Source organism: Zosterops lateralis (genome assembly GCF_965231275.1).
Source record: "Zosterops lateralis genome assembly, chromosome: 19".
NCBI classification, from domain to species: Eukaryota; Metazoa; Chordata; class Aves; order Passeriformes; family Zosteropidae; genus Zosterops; species Zosterops lateralis.
In genome coordinates, this window is record NC_139779.1 from 1460878 (window position 1) to 1482559 (window position 21682).

The following is a 21682-nucleotide window of genomic DNA, read 5'->3' on the forward strand; positions in this document are numbered from 1 at the left end:
ATGGTATCAATGTCCAGAGTTCTTCCCCAATATTCCCCATCTAACCCTGCCCTCTGCCAGTCTGAAGCCATTGCTCCATCTCCTTGTCAGATCTATTTACCAACAAAGTTAAAAATACTGGCAATTATTTCCTTTTGCCGCTTTGGCTGCAATTTTTCTCAATTATGGGAAAAATTTAAGAATTGGGGAGAGGCTGGAGTCTGGAATGTCAATGAAATATTTATTGCTTCTGCTAACAGGTTTTTCCTGTGTCTGGGAATTAGGGCTTTGGGTGGTTAATGGGAGGAATCAGCATATGGGAATCTTCTCAGCAGCTGGTTCCTGCTGTTCCCAGGAAAGGTGATGGATCTGAAAGGTAAAAATGCTGTTCTGAAACCTGCAGCTTTCCATGGACTTTGGATATTTCCTTGTTGAGGGTCTTCCTGCTATGCCTCTGGCATGGGAATGAAAAAATATTCTTGTGGAACATTAAAAATCCGTCAAGTCTTACAGGTTCCCTGTGCCCACCTGTGCAGGGTGAAACCCAGGTGAAACCCAACAGTTTTGGGGCAGCTGTGCCCGGCAAATCCAGAGAAACCAGTGGGAGCATTATCAGGCCTCTCCCTGGAGGTGAATCACCAAATCCTGGTGGGATTTCTCGGCGCTGTTGTTGTGGCATCGGCGTTTTCTGCCTCGGACACACGGTGGCGATGGAAGTCACCTTTTCCCTCCAAACCTTCGGGCTGTGGAGTGCGAAGTCACCACACGTGTGTGTCCCCGAGCACGGAAAGATGAAATAATTCTGTTCATTTCCAAATAACCGCTGACATTTCGAGTGGCTGAGGCTCTGGAGAACCCAGAAAACCTCCTCATCAGAATCGATATTATTTAAATTATGTTTGAAACAAGAGCACAGGGAGCCTCGAGGGGGCTGGCGTGTCAATATTTTGCTTTTAAAAAGTGATCTGACCTTTCTCTCTGTTCCTTGGCTGGCAGGGCATGAGGAGTGCCAGGCTGGCAGTGTCACTGACCCCTCACCTGGGATGATCTGGGCTCTGTTTGCACTGGGGGTGTCACCAGAGCCTGGTCAGGAGAGGTCCTGACGGTCCTTGGCGTCACCAAAAACATTTCCCCTCTTGTGTTTTTTTTTTTTTTTGGAGTTTATTAACTAAGGCTGAACTTCTTTTTTTTTTTTTTTTTTTTTTTTTTTAGAAAACGGAGTGGCTTCATGAGTTCAGGGTGCACATGCTTGGAAGTTGTGGAATGAGAGTAAATAATTCTGTGGAGTTTTGGAGCAGGAGAGGAAAGAGATGTGCAATTGCCATCCCTCCTCCCAGAGCAGAAGGTGGTTATGATTCAAAAATTTAAAAGAAAACTGCTGGAAAGTGTGTTTGAACCCTGGTGAAACAATTAAAACACAGATTATTTCCTGCCCAGACTTGAATCCCAGAATGATTTAGGTTGGAAAAGACCTCCCAGATCATCGAGTCCAAGCTGGAACTCAGAGCACTGAGTGCCACATCCAGGCATTCCTTGGGCAGCTCCAGGGATGGGGACTCCACCACTATTAGTAGTTTAATTCCATGGAATTTTGGACTCTGCTGACTTGGAAGGGACCCACAAGGATCAGCCCTTCCCCTCCAGATCCTTCATCATCTTCATAGCCCAAAAAAACCCTTCCAAATCCAAGCTGGAACCTTAAGGTTAATGTGTTCAACTCGCTCCTTTCCACGTGTCTGTGCCTCTCTTTGCCCTTGAGTGGAAGAGTTGCTGCAGGATTTCAGTGGATGAGGCAATCCCTCCCCCAGCAGTGTTTGGACAGCGTGTTGTACCTGGATGGATGTGCTGGGCTGGGCAGACAGGCAGAGAGTGCAGGTGCAGGTTTTAGCACGCCTGGAGCTCTGGGAACAGCAGCCAGGATGAACTCAGCACCTGTCGTAATCTCCTGGTTTGGTAAGTTCTGGATGTAGTTATTATCAGTGATTTGGGACCAACCCCTCAGCACGCCAAGCACTCCCCCTCACTCCTGCAGGAGTTGGGGTTTAGCCCTGGAGATGATTAACTAGCACCAAAACCCTTCTCTTTAGCTCCTTCATAAAATACTTCATCAGAGGAACATCGTCTATGTAAAAGGCACATCTATATCTATGTATTTATGTCTACAGGGGTATAAATAAAAGTGTCCATGCCCCCCAAATTTTCCAGATTTAGCCCAAGTGGTTGTGAGAATATGGTTTGTTCCCCCAATAATTTTATTAACTACAGAGCCCCAAGCTGGATTTTCTGGCTGGGTAATTCTTGCCTGCAGTGGTCACCCATCCCACTATGTTCTCCCAGGTCAGTGTAGCTCCCTGCAGGGTCTCACATCTTCTAACCACTGCCTTGCTGGAAATTATCTCTGCTTTGGAACAGTGGATCCCCCAATAATTTTATTAACTATAGAGCCCCAGGTTGGATTTTCTGGCTGGGTAATTCTTGCCTGCAGTGGTTATCCATCCCACCACCTGCTCCCAGGTCAGTGTAGTTCCCTGCAGGGTCTCACACCTTGTAACCACTGTCTTGGTGGAAATTATCTCTGGTTTGGAACAGTGGATCCCAGTTCTGTGCAGATCCTTGGGGGGCCTGGCACCTCCAGCAGGATCAGCCTGCAAAGGCCACCAGATCCAGCAGCATTAGGATTTAAACTTGTGTTACTCCATTTGAATTTCAGCAACCCTGTGATGCTGCAGAGTTTAAATAAAACACAAAATGTGGGGGGAAAAAAAGGAAGAGGGGTAGTTCTTTAAACCATTGTCCTTTGGCAGAACAAGCAGCTGAAGGTCAAAGACAAGCAGGAGACGCACTGGCAGCGCCTGGCTCTGCTTCACTGTGTCCTCAGCACCTGTTATCAGCTCTGTCCTCCGGGCTGTGCCAAGGCGGGGACAGGGCAGTGTCCCTGAGCCATGTGGAGCCCTCGTGTGCGGGGACAGGGCTGGGGTCCCCACACTGACACAGTGCCTCGGGGGGAACACAGGGTCCCACAGGTGCCATGGCACAGCACACGGACCATTCTGGAGTATCTCCAGTGAGGACACTGCCTGCTCTCTGTTCCCGCACACCATCACCTGCACAGGAGAGAAGCTCTCCCTCATGTTCAGGTGGAGCTTTGTGCGCATCACTTCCTCCCTGTCTCCTCCTGTGCTGTTGCCGGGCACCACCGAGAAGAACCTGGCCCAGCTTGGCTCCCCCGCCATGGACACCGATGGGCATGACTTGGGTCACCTCTGGTCGAGGCTGAGCAGGCCCGGCCCTCTCGGCCTTCCCTACCAGGAGCGATGCTCCCGTCCCTGTCCGGGCGGGGGTCCCGGCTGTCCTGGGGGTCGCGGGGGTCCCGGGGGTCGCGGGGGTCCCGGCCTGTCCCGGGGGTCTCGGCTGTCCCGGGGGTCCCGGCCTGTCCCGGGGGTCTCGGTTCTCCCGGGGGTCCCGGGAGTCTCGGCTATCCCGGGGGTCTCGGCTGTCCCGGCTGTCCCGGGGGTCGCGGGTTCGAGTCCAGGCGCCGCCCCGCCCGGCTCTCAGACCACGGCCATCGCCCCACGGGCTCCGCCCCCGCCGCGCCTCCCCATTGGTCACGCCCCCCGCCGCTGCCCGGGCGGCAGCCAATAGCAGCAGAGAAGGGGCGGGGCTCTGTCGGGGCGGGGCTCTCCGGGCCTGACCCGAGGTAACCCCGATCACACCACCGGGGGGCGGTGCGGGGGCGGGGCCTGGCGGGGAGGGGCGGGGCCGGGGCGGGGCCGCGCGGGGAGCGCCAGGCCGGGGGCCCGCGGCGCCTCCGCTGCACCGGCACCGTGAGGTGAGGGCGGGGCCGCCCGGGGGGAGGCCGGGACAGCGCCGGGACAGCGCGGGGGGCACCGGGTGGCGGCTCAGCGGGGACATGGCCCGGCCATGCCGTGCCGGGCGGGCGGGACCTGGCCGGGCGCCGCGCCGGCGGGAGGTGGCCGGGCCGGGCTGTGCCATGCCGAGCCGTGCCGGGCGGGCGGGCCCAGCCAGCTCGGGCCGGGCCGAGCAGGGCACGGGCTGGGGTCTCCCGGAGGAGGAGCCGCCGCCCGCTTCCCTCCCGGTACCGGGAGCTCCGTCCGGGCCGGGGCCGCCCCCGGAGCCGCCGGTGCCCTGGAACAAACAGCACGTGGGCGGCGGGACCGGCACCGAGCGGCGCCCCCGGGGCTGGAGATCCGCGCCTGGAGCCCGGGGCATCCCTCCTCCATCCCATCCCACCTATCCCACCCCATCCCATCCCAGTCCCCATCCCACCCCACCCCATCCCACCCCTCCTCTATCCCATCCCACCCCATCCCCATCCCATCCCACCCGATCCCATATCCCATCCCACCCCATCCCCATCCTATCCCATCTCATCCCACCCCATTCCATCCCTCTCCCATCCCTGCGGGAATTTCAGCATCCTGGGCAACACTTTATGTCTGCTCCAGCCCTGAGATGCTCAAAGCCAGTGAAGTTTTAAAGGCAGATTGGCAGGGCAAACCAAATTGTTGTTCTTGCCCCCCTTTTTTTTCTCCTAAATATTCTTAAAGAAGTTTAAAATGAGGAGAAATAGTGTGTTAGAAAGTATCCGAAGCGTGAGTGGAGTCTGTTCCACTTTAGCAGGCAGGAAATAATTCAGTAAGTGTTTGAGTGATGCCAAAATCTCTGAAAGACAGTGGGATTTAGACAGTCTCGAGTGTTTTAGCAAACTGGGATAGCTGTAAATACAGGCTCTTATTTTGGTCTCTATGGAGGTTTAGGCTGGATAATAGGAAATAATTCTTCCCCTGGAGGGTGCTGGGCACTGCCCAGGCTCCCCAGGGAATGGGCACAGCCTGGGGCTGCCACAGCTCCAGGAGCTGCCAGGGATGCCCAGGATGGGATTTTTGGGGTCTGTGCAGGGCTGGGAGTGAGACTGGATAATCCCTGTGGTTCCCTTCCAACCCAGGACATGCCATGATTCTGTGATTCTGCATCCACAGGTGGAAAGTTCTAGGTAGTTGTTTTTCCTTCCAATATCCAGGCTGACCCAGCCCTGGCACAGCTCCAGCCGCTCCTTCGGGTCCCGTCCCTGTCACGGGGAGCAGAAACTGGAGCAGCAGCCCCCGGTGAGTGTGTCCCCTCAGCCTCCTCCAGCTGGGCAAACCCAGTGCCCTCCTCCTGAGCCCCCTCCAGACCCTTCTCCATCCTCGTGTCCCTCTGGACACTCTCCATCAGCTCTGGATCTCGTGCTGTGGAGCCTGAGCCGTGAATGTGGGGCTGGTGAGGAGCTGTGAGGAGCTGTGAGGAGCCTTTCCTGCAGCTCCTCTGGGGGTGTTTGGTGTGTGCCCAGGCCGTTTTGGGCCGGCAGTGAGGCAATGCCCAATGATTAACCAGGAGGCAGGCTCAGGTGGGGCCAGCACTGCCCGGGCTGGGTGCCTGTGTGGGTTAAAACAGCCCAGCCAGGGAGGCACCGAGGCTGTTCAGAGCTGGGAACCCTCTGGGGCAGGAGCCATCCCGACCTGGAACTCCCCCCCCAGCCCTGGTATAGGTGAGCACGCTGCTGGTTTATCTGTGGTCAGGAGAAGAGACTTTGTTTTAATTCAGTTTTACCTTTTTATTTATTTTTTTTTTTTGCTCCGTTGTTTTCTGTGTTTCTCCAGGTTGGGCTGTGAGAGCCTCACAAATTTAAAGTGGTTCACATTGATCAGCAATGCCACAGCTCCCTGGGCTTTAATCATACAATTTAGTTTTATTAATTTCTACCATATCAATATGATAGGAGTGTTACTCTGGTTCTTTGAAAAAGCCCATTTGAAATACTGATGTCCTCTGCAATATGGTAGAAGTGTTACTCTGATTCTTCAAAATACCCCAGTGAAATACTGATGTCCTCTTCAGTTGTGGATTTGTCTCCAGAATGGGATGGTTTAGAGAAAAATAGGAAACTTTAATTCCCACCTGTCACTGCCCAAGTTTCGTGCCTGGGCGTATTTTACAAAATTGAAAGTGATTTTAAAGTGAAGCTGTTTTAAAACTTCTGAAATCTGGTATTCTTACAAGTGCATTTCACTGTCAAGCCAAAGATGTGACTAATGGAAGCAGCTGTAGGGCTGTGGAGGAGGGAAGTGGGCTTTGTTTCACCTCAGACACAACATTTTCTGGGTTTGGGTGGCAGAGTTTTCATTGCTGGTAGCACGGACAGGAGTTGGGTGTTAAATGTTAAATTCAGAGCTGATTTCCCTGGGAGAAGGGAGCACAGTGAGGCTCAGTCTGTGTAAATCCAGCTGTGCCTAAATGTGTTCCTGCATCTGGGCAGGCTCAGTGCTGTTACCTGTCCTTACATCATCACAGGACTGAGCTCTCCATCTCCATCCTTCCATAACCTGCAGGTTTTTCTCACTCTCTGCAGGAGTTACCTGTTGGACAGGCCTTTGGCACCTGCAGGAGCCTGTGCACAGCTGAGGATCCCAATCATTTTGGGGTGTAGGGTCTGGTTCAGCCTTATTGAGACAAGCAGTGCGTGTGCAGGAGTTTGTGGCACGGGGATTTATCTTGGTGCTCAGCTGGGTTTGAGGTGCTTGTGTAAAAATGGGACTGTGGCAGTTGCATTTCAGAGAGCCAAGGTGATGTGCAGAGGTGCAGAAATATACCCCTTTATTTGTATATTTATGATACACTCCTTTATTTGTGTATATATAACATCCTCCTTTTTTTGTAGATATGTAACATACCCCTGTGTTTGTATATATATGAAATATACATCTATGTGTATAGATATTTACAAGTATATTTATAAAATATACCTCTATATGTGTATAGATATTTACAAGTATATTTATAAAATATACTTCTATAGGTGTATAGATAATAGAAGTATATTTATAAAATATACTTCTGTATGTGTACAGGTAATATACATATATTTATAAAATAATCTCTCTAAATGGGTATGGATAATATAAATGTATTTTTTAAATGTACCTCTATAGGTGTATAGATAATATATTTATAAAATAATCACTCTATATGGGCATGGATAATATAAATGTATTTATAAAATATACCTCTATAGGTGTGTAGATAATATATTTATAAAATAATCACTCTATAGGTGTATAGATAATAGAAGTGTATTTTTGTGTGTGTAATACACCTCTCTATTTATATATAATAATATGTTATTTATATATATATATATATATAACTATAGAGTAATCCACCTCTATAGTTATATATATATGTGTACTAAAAATTTACCTTTAAATTTCTATATATGCAATCTACCAGTATACAGTGCATTCCATTCACAGCACTGAAACCCAGAGGCTCTGGTGAGGAGATCTCTGAGAAAATCCCTGTGTAATTTAGCCCCAGACAATGCTGGAATTAATTTAAATGTGAACGAGGACTCTTGGTGTGCTGAGAACAGGCCCAGCTTATCACTCCAGCCCAGTGCTGATTGCACAACCTCAGCAGAACTCCTGCCTGTGGGACTGGGCTCCCAGGGCTGGGAAGTGCCTTGGGAAGTGGAGCTGAGTGGGGTTTCCTGGATAAAAACTGTTTTATTTTGGAGCTGAATTGGACAAATGAGGTGTTGGAGTGAAGTTGTGTGAGCCTGGCCTTGGGTGGATGGTTTCTCATGGAACATTTTGAGTGAAATACTTCACTTCTTGTTCCTCTGCGCCCAAAACAATTTAAAAAAAAAAAATAAATCCTTGAAACTTGCTTATTGATGTATTAGTTATTGAAATTAGAAAAGGTTTTTCTTCATTGAAGTGAGGTTGAATCAGTTTGGCTGCGTCCCAACCTCTTCAGCTCTTGGTGATTGTGCCAACAGTAAATCTGTCTGGGTGAAAACCTTTAGGAGTGATCTGATGCCAGGATAAATATCCACGTAAATGCTGTCTGCATCTCTGTATGCACAAACAGAATTGGATTTGTGCTGTCTGAGCACCTCAGGTGGAGAAATAAATCTCCCTGCATGGTTTAGCTTGCACATCACAGGTGGACAGGGAAACTTCCTGTTTGTGCTTCCCCTTCTTCTCATCTCTACCCTCAAAAAAGAGGTTTTTTAAATGCTTTTAATGTCCCTGTCAGACAGATATTTGTGGCTTTTCAGTTCTAAAATGGTTAATGATGCCTCTGTCAAATGAAGTGCCCGTGGCCCCGGGGCAGCTGGAGTTTGTGGGAGGAGTGATGTCAACACAGGACTAGATCTGAATAATTCGGCCAAGTACATTCATGGCAGAAGTGCATGAGCCAGTTGGATGAGTTTTTACCCCTCAGTTACTGGTGGAAAAGCAGGAGTGTGTGGTGCTTAGGGATTGCCCTGGCTGTAAATCCTTGTCTGGTCCCTCATTAAAAGCCCCATCGTGTCCCATTTGGGTGACACCACGGGCCAGGTTTTTGTGCCCCGTCACCGTCGCGTTCCCGTCCGAGCCGATTGTGCTGCAATTAGCAGGGCTGATGAGGTTTTCTCTGGGATTCACTCTCTGGTATGCAGCTGGGATCAGCCAGCAGGTGCAGAAGGGGACAGGAAAAGGTTTGGAAGGAATAAACTGGAGGGTGGGAGGGTCAGGTCTCTTGGAAAGTTCCAGAAGGATGGAGCAGCAGGAGGTGCCACGTTGGACTCGGGCACTGCAGGTTTGGCTCCTGGGTTAATCTGTACCTGGAGCAAAGGAGCCAGGCCTGGTGTCCTTGGGGTTTTTTTTGATGGCATAAACAGGAAAACCCACGTGGAATATGCTTCATTATAACCCTAATGCTTACTTCCTAATTCTGTTCTTTTGCAGTTCCTTTTGGAAGTGGCTCACTGCTCAGATTGCACGGATATCAAGAGGTTGGTGCATCCCTCATTTCCTGATGATTTATTTCCAGCTGGGTGCAGTTGTCATATAAGTGCAGCAAAGTCACGCAGAGCAGGGGGTATGAAATGTTTATTCCCCATCCCACCTTTGTGCTGTGGGGTTTTCCTTTATTTTCCACATCTCTCTGTGGTTCTTTCTCAGAGAATTTTTTTTCCCACATCTCTCTGTGGCTCTTTCTCAGTGAATTTTTTTTCCACATCTCTCGTGGCTCTTTCTCAGTTGAATTATTTTTTAAAATTTTATTTTAAAGAAAATGCTTTAATTTTCTGCTGGAAAAGACCCATCCCTGGATGTGTCCAAGGCCAGGAGCAGCCTGGACTGGTGGAAGGTGTTTCTGCCCATAGCAGGGGGTGGGATGAGATGAGATTCTTCCAAGCCAAACCAGTCAGGGATTCTCTGATGCTGTGATTTTTGACTCTCAGAGTTCCCTGCCTTTGTCTATAGGTTTTGGGTCTGGTGTATGGGGTTATTTTGGTGGGTTTTTTTTCTCCTTTAAGTGACTCCTGCAGCTTTGTCTGAGGTGGGAGGTCCTGCAGCTGGTGAATCTCAGAGTCCCTGTGCAAACAGAGAAGTCAATGCTTAGAGTAGAACTGTTTTGGATCCTGGACTCAGGGTTCTGCTCTGACCTTTTAACATTGCATTTCTCATCAGTGAACCTTGCTTTGTCCTCTCCAGGGGCAGGTATTCACCCCAGGTGTGTTTTTTCCCTTTCCTTTGCCCCTTACAGTGCTGAGAGCCCAGTTTGGAGTAGCCATGGAGGACTCCTCAGAAGCCAATAAAGCCGCGGATGCCAACGCTCACTCCCGCTTCATCATTGGCTCTGTGTCAGAGGATAACTCTGAGGATGAGACCAGCTCCTTGGTGAAACTGGATCTGCTGGAGGAGAAGGAGAGGTCTTTGTCCCCTGCGTCTGTCTGTTCTGATTCCCTCTCGGACCTGGGCCTTCCAAACCCTCAGGATGGCCTGGCCAGCCATATGAGGTAGGGATGAGTCATTCTCCAGTATTTTCTACCCAAAGATTATCCAAAGGTTCAGGTTTATGGCTTTATTTGTTTGGCTTCAGGTGTTTTTGTTGTGACAAGACACCTGCCAGTGTTCTGTTTCTAAATGAGCTCTTATTTGTTTGTCTGTATCAAACCCTTCCATTTTCCTTTGGTTCTGCTGAAATATTTGTGCCTAAATTCCTTAAGCCTGTCATGTTCTGCCTTTCATGACCATGGTCTTCACTGAGATACTTAAAGTTTTCACTTGTGTTTGGTTTTTCTGGGCCCTGTTTGTTGAGAGTAAGAACAATATTTGCTTTTTTTTGTCTTTGCGTGGGTTTTGCTGCTTTAAATGTAGCCAGAGAATTGGCAGTGGGTAGGATCAGTGGGTCCATGCTGGAATTTTTTTGGTTTTGGTTTGGATAGGGAAAATTGTGATGGTTGTAGTAAAGACTGGAGTCCTGCAATGTGGTGATAAATCAAGATTTAATGTAGTCACTGCTGCCTGAGCTCAGGGTTGGTCTCAGGGCTGCCCCACTCCTGGTTCTTTGTGAATGAGCCACCAGCTGGGCTTTTGAGGTTGTGGTGTTTTCTTGTCCAAAGGTCCCTTTATTTTTAGGTATTGCTGATTTGCATTCCAGTAAATGGGATGTGCCTGTTGGATTTTCCCTGTTGCACCCTGGGCACTTTTCATGTTCAGATCCCAGTTTCTCGGTGCCTGGGCAGTCTTGCTTCACTCTCCCGTGTATCCTTCATTTGTTTGCCATATTCCAGGAGTTCTGCTCTTCCTGCCTGTGCCATCCCATTCCAGGAACCCCCAGGACAGTGTGAGTCCCACTCCAGTTTCTGCTGGACAATCCCTCACTGCCTTCCCTGTGTTGCTCTTGAAGGGAGTGCTTGACTCCACAAAGGTTTACTGACCAGTGGGAGGTATTTACACAACCAGCTAATCCTTATTCTTGTGTTTCACTGGTTTCTTTGCTTGTGCAGCTTAAGGAATTGTAATCTCTCCATTTTTTTTTTTTTAAAATTTTTTTTTTTGGTGGCTCCCTTCCCACTTGAGGGAGAAGCCTCAGGGGGGAACACACAGTCCCAAAGTCCCAGGTTGGGGCAGGAGGAGGACATTGGACAGAGCTGTGGTGACCAGGCTGCTGGGCATGTTCAGCCAGCTGGCACTTGCACAACTGATGCAAAAACCTTAAAGCAAATTTACAGAGGGTTACCTTTCCAGCTGCAATGATTTGGCTGTACAAAAGGTAATTTTGAAGCAGGAAACTGTAACTATATATATATATATATATATATAAAATGAACAGAAGAAATGGGATGAGCACCTAACCACAAATGTGTAAATGGACAATATCAGAGCAAGAAACTTCCTGGCACCAGAGAGCCCCAGTGCAATAGATGTGCAACCTTGGGCACTTCTGTTGTAACCTGCTTACTTTGGCAGTCCCTCTGGGGAGCACTTGACTTTTCAGTTAAATTGGAGAGAAATGCCAATTCAAATAAAAAAAAAAAAGTTACAGCGTTATGGGCTGTTTTTCTAAGATAAACTCGGATGAGTTGAAATCCTTTTCAGGATGGTTGTCCCTTTCATCAGGAGATTTCTAAATCGTGTTTGCAGATGGAGAAACTGAGGCAAAGACAACAGCAAAGACAAGTTCAACAACTTGCCTGGAGTCACTCTGTGACACTCAGTTAATGGAACAGAGGTGCTCTTGCTTCCAGCTTCCTTTTGGTGATCACAAAGGTATCACACTCTGTAAAGTGACAGAGGTAAATTCACAGGCAGTTCTGTACACTCTGACACAAAGTGCAGGCCCAAGGGACCATATCTTTTGGAAGAAGTTGCCAAAAAATCTTTCCATTTGCTGGTGATTTCCCCACAGGATTAAAACAGAGGTGGCTCGTTCTTTGAGGTGAGGGGCTTTTTGCTGCAGAGGAACAATTCTGATTAAAAAAAAATGCAAGATTTACTCAGCTCTGCCAAAGGCTTTGTGGGGGCAGGTTTGTGTGACCTTATTGATCTTGGGGAGTGTTTATGCTGTTGCCAAAGACGCTCTTGCTGGGACAGGTTGTGCACTCTGGGCTCTCCTGCCACTGGACATCTGTGGGGACCTTCAGTTGTGCCAGCTGGCTGCTGCTCTGGAGGGTTGAGAAAGCCACACTCTGAAAATGAACTTTTAATTCCTGTGTGGATCATCAGCACCTAAAAAATTGGTGTGTGGGGACAGTCACCACCCAGGCTGGAGTGTTCAGAGGGACTTTATTGCCTTTTGCATCTTTAAATAATGAAACCAAGCATTTTTTTCCTTTTTTTCTGCCTGTGTTGTCTCTGAGTTCAAAAGTTTCCATCAGCACTTCCAGCCAGTCCTGCTGGGGTACAGTTTTCCTTGCAGTGAGCTGTTGTAGAGTTGCTCTGCTCCTTTCTGAAGTTTTAATGGCAGATTAAATAACTCCATAAATGCCACTTGCAAAGCACTTCAGGCCTGTCTGTTTTGCTGAATGAATTGTTGCTGATTATTGCTAATTTTAATTTCCAGCTTCCAAGGCGGTGTCTTGTATCAGATTCTTGTTTAAAATAGAACAAAACCTGGATGTCTTCTGGTGTTTGTACATCAGGGCTCTGGTTTCATAAGCAGTGACATTGGGTGCACAGAGTCAACTGACAATCCACTTGTATCAGCTGAAAGCCAAATTTTTTGGATGGAGTTCAGCTGTTACCTCATATGAAGCCCTTACAGAGTTTAGCTCGTTGCTCCTAACACTGGTTGGACTTCCCAGTGCATTGTCCCCATAAATCATGGGGATGCTTAAGCAGAACTAATCATCTGCTAAAGGAAATTTGGACAAACGCCTCAATTTTAGCCTGGGCTGTAGTGGTTGAGCGTGCCCAGCCTGGCACTGGGACAAAGTCCCTGCTTACAAACCAGCCCTAGAGTGACTGCACAGAGTCCTGAACGTAATGAAAGATCCTTTTGAGCCTCTTCTGAATGTAAAAAAATTCCTTTCCAGCCCAGCAGTGTGTGTGTGTGTGTGGCTGGGAGGTTGCACTGTGGGGCATTGATGCTGTGGAGCTGCTGTGGTTTTAGCCCAGCTGAGGGCAGGGAGGCACAAATGTGCTCTGGGGGCTGTGGGGCTGCTCCACAAAGGATTTCTCCTCTGCTGCATGGAGTCCTGGCTGCTCCAGGCTGTCTGCAGGGTCCTCCTCTGGCTCTGCCTGTGCTGGAGGTTCTGTGTGCAAACAACACCTTCCTCTATCCCAGCCTGGGATGGGGCAGCTTCTCTGTGCCAAGCCCTCACCACCCTCACCCAACTTCTAATCTAAACCTGCCCTCCTTCAGCTTAAGGCCATGAACTTCATCCCCCTGGAGTGAAAGGCTGATTTCCTCCTCTCTCTGTCGAAAGAAAAGGAGGTAGTTTGGACTCGTGGCTGTGCCTGGTTGTGCTGATAACAACAGTAAGTGGGGATTGCAGCTCTTTCCTTCCCTGGAAGGTGCTCTGCCTCCTGAACAAACACACTGTGTACCTCTGCAGGACTCTCAGAAGTTGTATTCTTATTTTAGTGTTATTTTACTCCCTTTAACTTCAGTTAACAGAGGGAATGTCCTCTCTAAATTCAGTCATTTGTTGGGAGATTTTTGTGGAGATTCCCTGGCTGAGATACCACGGCGTGACAGCATCTCCCATGTGCTCACTTTTAAATGAAAGATAAGGAATCTGTTAACTTTGGGTGGATTTAATGTGAGGCTCCCCCACCTGCCCCCTAACTCTGGTGTGAAAAGGTCCATTCTGGTGCTCCTGCAGATCAGATCTGTTCAACACTTGAACTTTGCCAAAGAGCACGGGGAGGGCTCCCTGCCAGGGACTCCAATTCCACTCCACTCTCTGGTGCAGAACTATCTTGTTGTTGTTGTTGTTCACTTCTATCTTGGTGCCAGGGCTTGACCTGGACAGTGCTGGGCTGTTTGCTGCTCCAGGAACATGTGGAATTTTATACTTCATGAGGATGTAAAAGCCGGTGCTTTGTAAGGTTAGAAACTGCATTATGGGTATTAATTTGATTTAAACTCGGCTGTTTATTTGGATTAATGCTTGGATTCGGTGGGTATTTTGAGTGTGAGGGTGTTGCTTTTGGGCTTGCAGGGAACCTCAGTGATTTGGGCTGTGTGTCCTGGGAATTGTCCCGTTCCAAATGCAGCTGGCATGGCAGACAAACAGCCAGGTGTGTGGTTAGGAAAAGGAACTTCTGGCAAACTGTTGGCACTTGGTTATTTCGGGAGGAATCCTGGCAGCTTGTACCCATTTGGGCTCTGTAAAAGTTCCTGCTTTAGGCTAAAGACCTGCCTGGACTGATGCTGGAATTCTGTCTTAGCATGGAATGGAAGTTATTTACCAGGCAGTGCAGGGAGGGCTGGTTTTCTTCTCTGCTGTATCCTTTATTTAATTTCCTGAAAATCCTGAGGCTCAATTCATTGTCAGAGCTGAGTCAAGTTTCATTTATTTTGACCTCTAGGTGAAACCTTGGTTTTGACAGTGTTGGAGCCAATTCTGCCTCCTTAAAACACGGGCAAAGCTGTCTCTGACAGAGTGCACATTGCTGCCTCCTGTTGCCTGAGGTGTAGAGAACTGTTTATTCCAGCTGTGCAATTCTGCATCCCTTGCTGGACAGCATTTCTGCTTGTTCCTTCCCTCTGCCTTCCTGTGAAACCAGATGCAAGGGCAGAGCTAAAACTGGAGCAGATCTTAGGGAGGCTTCAGCTGCCTTGAGTCTTATCACCCGGATGGAAAACGTGCTCTCATCGTCTTTCCAAAACTCAGAGCCCAAAAGGATGGGGAGAGCTGCCCTTTCCACACCCTTCCCAGGCCTGATCCAGAGGGAAGCAATCCCCAGCCCTTTCTCTGGGGAGGTTTTGTGTGTGTGTGTGTGTGTGTGTGCTGCAGTCTGCTCCAGGCTGCCTTGCACACGAGGCAGCTCATGCATCCCTGCCTCTGGAATCCACAGGAGCATCACCCAGAGCCCCTGGCATGTGGCAGTGCTGGGATCAGTGTCAGCTCCTGGCTGGGCTGTGCCTCAGGTACGTGTCCCTGAGGAAGGATTTTCCCTTGGGGGCTGCAGCAGAGGAGCAGGCACAGCCTTTCCCTTTGTCTGCCAGCTCCAAGGAGGGGGTGGATTTCTTGGGATGAGGGGGATTTTGGGGAGCACAGCCTGCAGGAAATGAGCTTTGGGGAGCCTGTGTGTGTTGGATGTGTGTGTGACCCAGCCCTGGATCAGTGACACATCCTTGTGCAGCTCATTTTTGTAGGGATGGCTGCAGCAAATCGTGGCCATTGATTTCCCAGCAGCAAATTCAGCTGGCAGAATTGTATTTTAACCAATGCTGAAGCTGCTCCTCTGCGTGTGCTCCTCCAACAGCAAATCGTGGCCATTTCTCTCCCAGCAGTGGATTCCTCTGGTGGAAGGCACAGGGAATGTTTCTAACAGTGCCACATTAAGCTGTGCCTGGATTTGTTTCCTTGCAGCCACGATAGGCAGAGCCTGTTTGGATTGGGAGGCTGCAGGTGGGGATTTTGGGAATGAATTAAATGGGGGATTTGTGGGGTACCTGGTGGTTGGTAGTTTGAAATGCTTTTCCAAGAGGAATAAAGGCTGGCAAGTGAAAGGTGTTGAGTTCTGGGGTGGATACATGGTGTTGGGGTGTTCCTGTTGGTTAAACTCTGTTCTCTGTCAGACCCCTTGGCTCTGCTGAGGTTTGTGTGCAGGGTGAGGCTGCTCTCACCCCACACCCTGTTCCCTGCTGCTCCCTGGATGTGCCTGGCACTGGCAGCACATGGCACTGCTGCTGTCCCTCAGTGTCACCTCCTGTCACCAGGTTAATGTGGCACTTCTCCCCTGGATGCTTACTCCTTTTTTGAGTCATCCCCTCCTGCCTGGCTGCATTTTGGGATTCTGTGCCCCATCCCTCCTGAAAACCCCATATTGAATCCTACAAGGGGACTGAATTCCTGTGTTTCAGAGCCCATAGCTGAGGATCCTGGAGCAGAATCCCTGTGGATGCTGCATCCCTGTGGGTGCTGATGGAGGATGTGGGGAGCTGTCACCTCCCCGCCCATCCTGAAAATCCCATATGAAATCCTGGCATTTCATATGGGAAAACCCCATGTTGAATCCTACAAGGGGACTGAATTCCTGGGGTCACAGAGCCCTTGCAGACCCTGCAGCTGGGGATGTGTTCGTGGGTGCAGCATCCCCATGGGTGCTGCTGCATCCCTGTGGGTGCTGATGGAGGATGTGACAGGGACATCTCCCCACCTCTCCTGAAAATCCCATATGAAATCAGGGGACTGAATTCCAGGGGTTGCAGACCCTGCAGCTGGGGATGTGCTCCTGGAGCAGCATCCTTGTGGGTGCTGCTGCATCCCTGTGGGTGCTGATGTAGGATGTGGGGAGCTGTCACCTCCCCACCCCTCCTAAAAACCCCATATGAAATCTTGCAAGAGGACTGAATTCCAGAGGTTTCAGAGCCCGTAGCTGGGGATGTGCCCCTGGAGCAGCATTCCCCATGGGTGCTGCTGCATCCCCATGGGTGCAGCAGGATCCCCGTGGGTGCTGCCAGAGGCCAGCAATGGGGAGCTGTGGCGCCCATCCCCAGGCTGTCCCCGGTCTGGGAGCGGATCCCGTTGCTGGAGCAGCCGCCGTGCAGGCGCTCTGGAGCTCCTTCATTACGTAACCTGTGGCTGCTCCGGGTGACAGAGAAGGGAGGCTGGTCCCCTGTGCTGCGTCACCGAGAGGGTGACACTGGTGGGGGGAGCCCGGGGACAAAGGTCAGGGGAGCTGGAGCAGCCGGGGAAGTGTCTCTGCTGGGAGGAGACACTGCCAGAGGCTTTTTGTGGCTCCTCCTTGGAGCTGCAGAGTTGGCAGGATTGAGGAGCTGCGAGCTGCAGGAGAGAGGAGCCCGAAATCCATTAATTCCTGCACTCAGCATGGAGGATTCTGCAGAGCAGAGTCAGGAGATGAGGTACCACATGCTGCAAAGGTAGGGATGGCAGATGTGCCCCTGCTGGAGATGCCCATCGAGGTTTTGGGTGTTCATTTTGTCCTCTGGTGTTTTATTTTTGTACCTGTGGGCTCTCCTTGCATGCAGCCTGTGACAGAGATGCCAGAGTGCAGCTCAGAGCTCCCTCCTGCACAACTTCTGCCCCCCCTGTGAGCTCTGGAGGATGGAAAAGCATTCTGGAAATTCCTCCATCACAAAACATGGCAGTGGTGATTAATAGGGATGGCAGTCACTAACTCAGCATTTATTCTGTTTTTGTTTAGAGCTCAGTGCTTTCTTCCTTCCTCTCCAGCTTCTACCTCATCTTATCCTGCAGAAAAAAAAAAACAAAACAAAATCCAACTCTGGTGTTTTGATTACAATGTGCAATTGATTACAATTATTGATAAATAAACTTTATGTTTATGTTCTTGGCATGCTCACTGTAGTTGTTTATGTCCAAGTGCTCGTTGTATCCTGGATGATGAACCTCAGGCTCCATTGACATTTTGCCTGTAGCAGAATCTTTGTGTGTAGTAATTTCTTGGTGGGACAGTTCATATTTAAAGGTGTTCATGAATTCTCACCTTGGGATTTTTTATCTCTTATTATTATTTTTGTTGAGACTGCTCTCAATAAACCCGTAATGCCTAAGCCTCTCTCACTCCTTGGACTGTGCTCCTTCCTTGCCAGGAAAAAAGACTCTGACCCTTAAATCCACGAATTTAGTAGAAATTCAACCTTAAAGGCACATTTACTCTTTTTCTTTCCTGCTGGCTGCTGTCCTTGCATTCCCAGGCAGAGTTCACAGGAGTGTGAGAACTTTTGCTCACAGGGACACACCAAAGTTCTAAGTTTGGTGACAATATCTGGAAGTGCAGCTGACTGGAAGAAGGGAAAGTATGAGGGGAGGGACCTCAGAGCTCATTCTTTGCTTTTCTCTGGCTGTCAGCTCCCTGCTCTTCCGTGAGATAAGACACTCAGCTGGATGGAGTTGTTCTGATCCAGCACAGGGATTTCTGTGTCCCAGAATGTCACTGGGAGTGGCAGTATTGCTCTGTGATTTAACTGTGCTCGTGGTGAAGGGGAGTCAGTGATCCATGTGGGTAAATCTTTGTGGCCAGAAGGTTTTTCTGGGGGAATGTGAGGGGAAATCCTCACAGCAGTTTGTTCCAGCAGGGATGCTCCAGCCCTGGGGCAGGTGCAGCTCTTGGGCTCCCTGAGCTTGGTGGCTGTGATGGTAAAAAGAAATCTTTAAATGTGCCTTGGCTTCTCCTGGTGTTGGTTTTCCCTTCATGCTCTCTGCTGCATCCCAGCCCATTCCCAATGGAATTACTCAATGGAGCAGCCCTCCAGCAGCTGATTAGGCCAGAGGTTCCATCCAGAGGGCACAAATCTGCCAGCACTGACCCCTTGGTGCTTCCCAAAGCTCTGAGCTGAGCTCTTCCTCCCTGCAGAAAGGTTCTGTGATGCTGCCAGGGGCAGGGAGAGGCTTTCCCTGTGTTCCTGGGAAGGGAAACTCTTGGGGAAAGCACAGCAAGTAGAGTGAAAACATATAAACTGTGGGGTGAGCAGAGAAGGTGAAGCTTCAGCGGAATAAAAAGTGTCTCAATAATTCCCTAAATTCCCAGTGGTGCCGTGACAAGGCACACACTCAGTGTGAGGAGCAGCTCTGTGCTTTTCCCTGGAATTTTCTCTCACAGGCTCAGCTTTGTAAACTTGAGCAAACCAAAGGCAAAGGGTGATGTGTCCCTGTGTTGTTGCTGTGGAGGCTGAGGCAGACAGAGGGGAAGTGGCTGTGCCATTCCCACACAGAAGGGCTGTGGCAGGACACGGGGCTGGTCTTGGCAGGCACAAAATTGGCTTTCTGTGTTTGGAGTAGGAGTAACGTGATTAATTTGTCCTCTGGCTCTCAGAGCTTTTGAGGAAGGTATTAAAGGCTGGAGTAGAGGAAAACTCTTGGAAAATGATTTCCGTAGCCAGTCCCAGTCTCACGTTTGCACCTGGAGATAAATTTGCTGTGCTTCCCAAGAGGATTTCCTTACAGAATCTGATATTTTACAGCTTGTTTTGCCAAAGCCAGAAATCACTGCTGTTTCCAGCTTCTCCAGATGGATTGAGAACAATCTGGTGGAGCATTGTTGTTCATGTGTTGGGCAGCAACACCACACAAATGTAATTTTACCTATTTATATTTTGGCACAGCCGGAATTTTTCCAGCTAAAACCTGCAACTTTTGCATGGAAATAACTGAAAAGTAGTTTAAAATGAGCCATCTCTATAAAACTGAGGACCAGGCCATGAAGGTCTGGAGGAAAGAAGAGATTCTGCTTGTCCAGTTGAGCAATGTGGTCAAAGAGAACTTTGACATTATTCACACAGTTTCTTTTACTGGTGTCCAGCTGCACTGACAGGTTGTTTCCAGCTGCACTGACAGGTTGTTTCTGTCTCCCTCCCTTTCCTCAGGCCCAGCATGTCTGGTTTGCACCTTGTCAAGCAAGGGCGGGACAGGAAGAAGGTGGATGTGCAGCGAGATTTCACCGTGGCTTCTCCAGCAGAGTTTGTTACTCGTTTTGGAGGGAATAAAGTTATTGAAAAGGTAATTCCCTGACATTTTTTAGCCTGTTACAGCTCCTCTCTGGAGCTCTGCATTGTCTCTCTCTAAGGCTGTACGTTGCAGGTATGAAATTACTCATATTTCTGAGCTTGGAAGTTGTGCTTCCACCTGGAATTATTGTGTTTCCTTTTTCTATGTGATAAACAAACATCTCATTATTTCAGCTTAATGTAATAAGAAAAAAAAAAAAAAAAAAAAAACCAAAAAAAGTGAGTGAGCCAGAGCCACTTCTGCAGAAAGATTTCTAGACAGATAAAACAAAATCCAGTCTAGATTTTTAGACTGGAAAAACACTAAGAAATGTATTTATTATTAAGAACTGCATAATAATTTGATTTTGACTCCTTCTGCTCTTTAATCCAACCAAGGCACAACACATTAAAATTTTATGATGAAACAAGAGCAGCTCCCTGACTTGACAGATGGGCCATGAGCTGGATGGTGGCTAAAACAAATCCACAGCCCAAGAATGGGCAAAGTTTGGGGGGAGGAGAAAAATCTTCTATCAGGATTGTTAATTGTTTTGTGCTATTTAGACTCTGTTTCATCCCAGCTTCTAATGCACCCAGGTCCTGATAGCAAACAATGGCATTGCAGCAGTGAAGTGCATGAGGTCCATCCGGCGCTGGTCCTACGAGATGTTCAGGAATGAGAGAGCCATCAGATTTGTGGTCATGGTCACCCCTGAGGACCTGAAAGCCAATGCAGGTGAGCTGGGGAGCTGGGGAAAAGGCTCACAGCCTTCTCCTTGAGTTGCAAAGAGTGGGGATGTCCAGCTGATCTGGGATGTTCTGGAGCAGGTCGGTGGTTCTGAGAGAGTCAGCCCTGTGAGGAGCAGCTGAGGGAAATGGGAGGGCTCAGCCTGGGAAAAAAAAAAAAAAAGAGGATTTTAGAGCAGAATTTTAGCCCTGCTGTTGGATTTGCAGCCTGAATGGCACCTCCTGTGTTGTTTGCAGAGTACATTAAAATGGCAGATCACTACGTGCCCGTGCCAGGAGGACCCAACAACAACAACTATGCAAACGTGGAGCTCATCCTCGATATTGCCAAGAGGATTCCAGTGCAGGTGAGAAATGTCACACACACTGAGCAATCTCCTTCTCTCTTTCCATCAGGAGTAAGGCAGGGCAAAGCAATTTGAGTTCCAGACCAAATTAGCACCCAAAGGCAACACATGGGACAGTGCAGTGGCTGTCCCAGCAGGAATATCTGCAGGACAGGGAGGTTCCCTTGCAATTCTCTGCACTCAGCTCCTCCTCAGCAGCCTGCTTGCACTTGTCTGCAAGGTGCAAGTCATGCTTTAAATCCAGCACACCCTGCAGCTCAGAGGCTGCTCTGGCTCCTGAGGCTGTTTTCCATGAGGAAAAAAAAAAAGACTTGGAGTGTTTGGATGTGTCTGTTTCTGCTCACTTGGTTGTTTTATTCCAACAAAGAGCAAATTGTTTCTTTTCTCCTGCAGGCTGTGTGGGCTGGCTGGGGCCATGCATCAGAGAACCCCAAACTGCCAGAACTTCTCCACAAAAACGGGATTGCCTTCATGGGTGAGGAGATGGAACTGCTCATCTGGTGTCTAGTCCTTGTTTGAAGGTGGGGAGGTTTGGGAGATAGAAAATCCTGAGTCCAAGAGAGAGCCATGAGGAGTGGTCTGCAGTGCAAGATGGATGATTTGTTCTTTACTGTAATTCTTCTATGGAAGAAGGGGAAAGTTTTCCAAAATAGCCTTTAATGTTGAGATAAAAGAATCAGGAAAGATTCCTGTTAAACCAGATTGTCCCTGTTCCCATTTTAAAGAGGGTTCAGTTTTATGGAAAGAGTGGAATTTCTCCTAAATCAGAATTTCCCTAATGTCTGATACCCCTTGTGTCTCTCTCATGCATTGTCTTTGCTCTTTGCAGGTCCTCCCAGCCAAGCCATGTGGGCCTTAGGAGATAAAATTGCTTCTTCCATCGTGGCTCAGACTGCTGGCATTCCTACTCTTCCTTGGAGTGGCAGTGGTAAGAAGGAAATTCTCCTGTGTTTATCAAGATCATCCTAATCTTTTATTCCTTCAGCATGTCTGGTTTTTAAGAAGCTCCATGCTCAGAAGTGTGTTCCAGGAGATGTTCCATCTGCTCAGGGTCTCCCATTTGTGCTGTTTGCCCAGCACACCAGTGAGGTGCCTTGGAAGCAATGACAATAGGGATGGAATGAGCCCTG

General features: G+C 49.0%; 1 protein-coding gene across 1 annotated transcript in view; it reads left to right on the top strand.

Moving 5' to 3' along the window:
* The first annotated feature begins 3758 nt into the window (after positions 1–3758).
* Positions 3759–21682, top strand: part of ACACA (acetyl-CoA carboxylase alpha) — a 103141-nt gene continuing 85217 nt past the window's right edge. The window contains exons 1-8 of the mRNA XM_083875298.1: positions 3759–3808; positions 8772–8818; positions 9574–9826; positions 19336–19468; positions 20056–20194; positions 20443–20552; positions 20946–21027; positions 21382–21480. Of these exons, the coding sequence (XP_083731424.1) occupies positions 9600–9826; positions 19336–19468; positions 20056–20194; positions 20443–20552; positions 20946–21027; positions 21382–21480 (790 nt within the window). The 5' untranslated portion in view covers positions 3759–3808; positions 8772–8818; positions 9574–9599. The remainder of the gene's footprint in view (positions 3809–8771; positions 8819–9573; positions 9827–19335; positions 19469–20055; positions 20195–20442; positions 20553–20945; positions 21028–21381; positions 21481–21682) is intronic.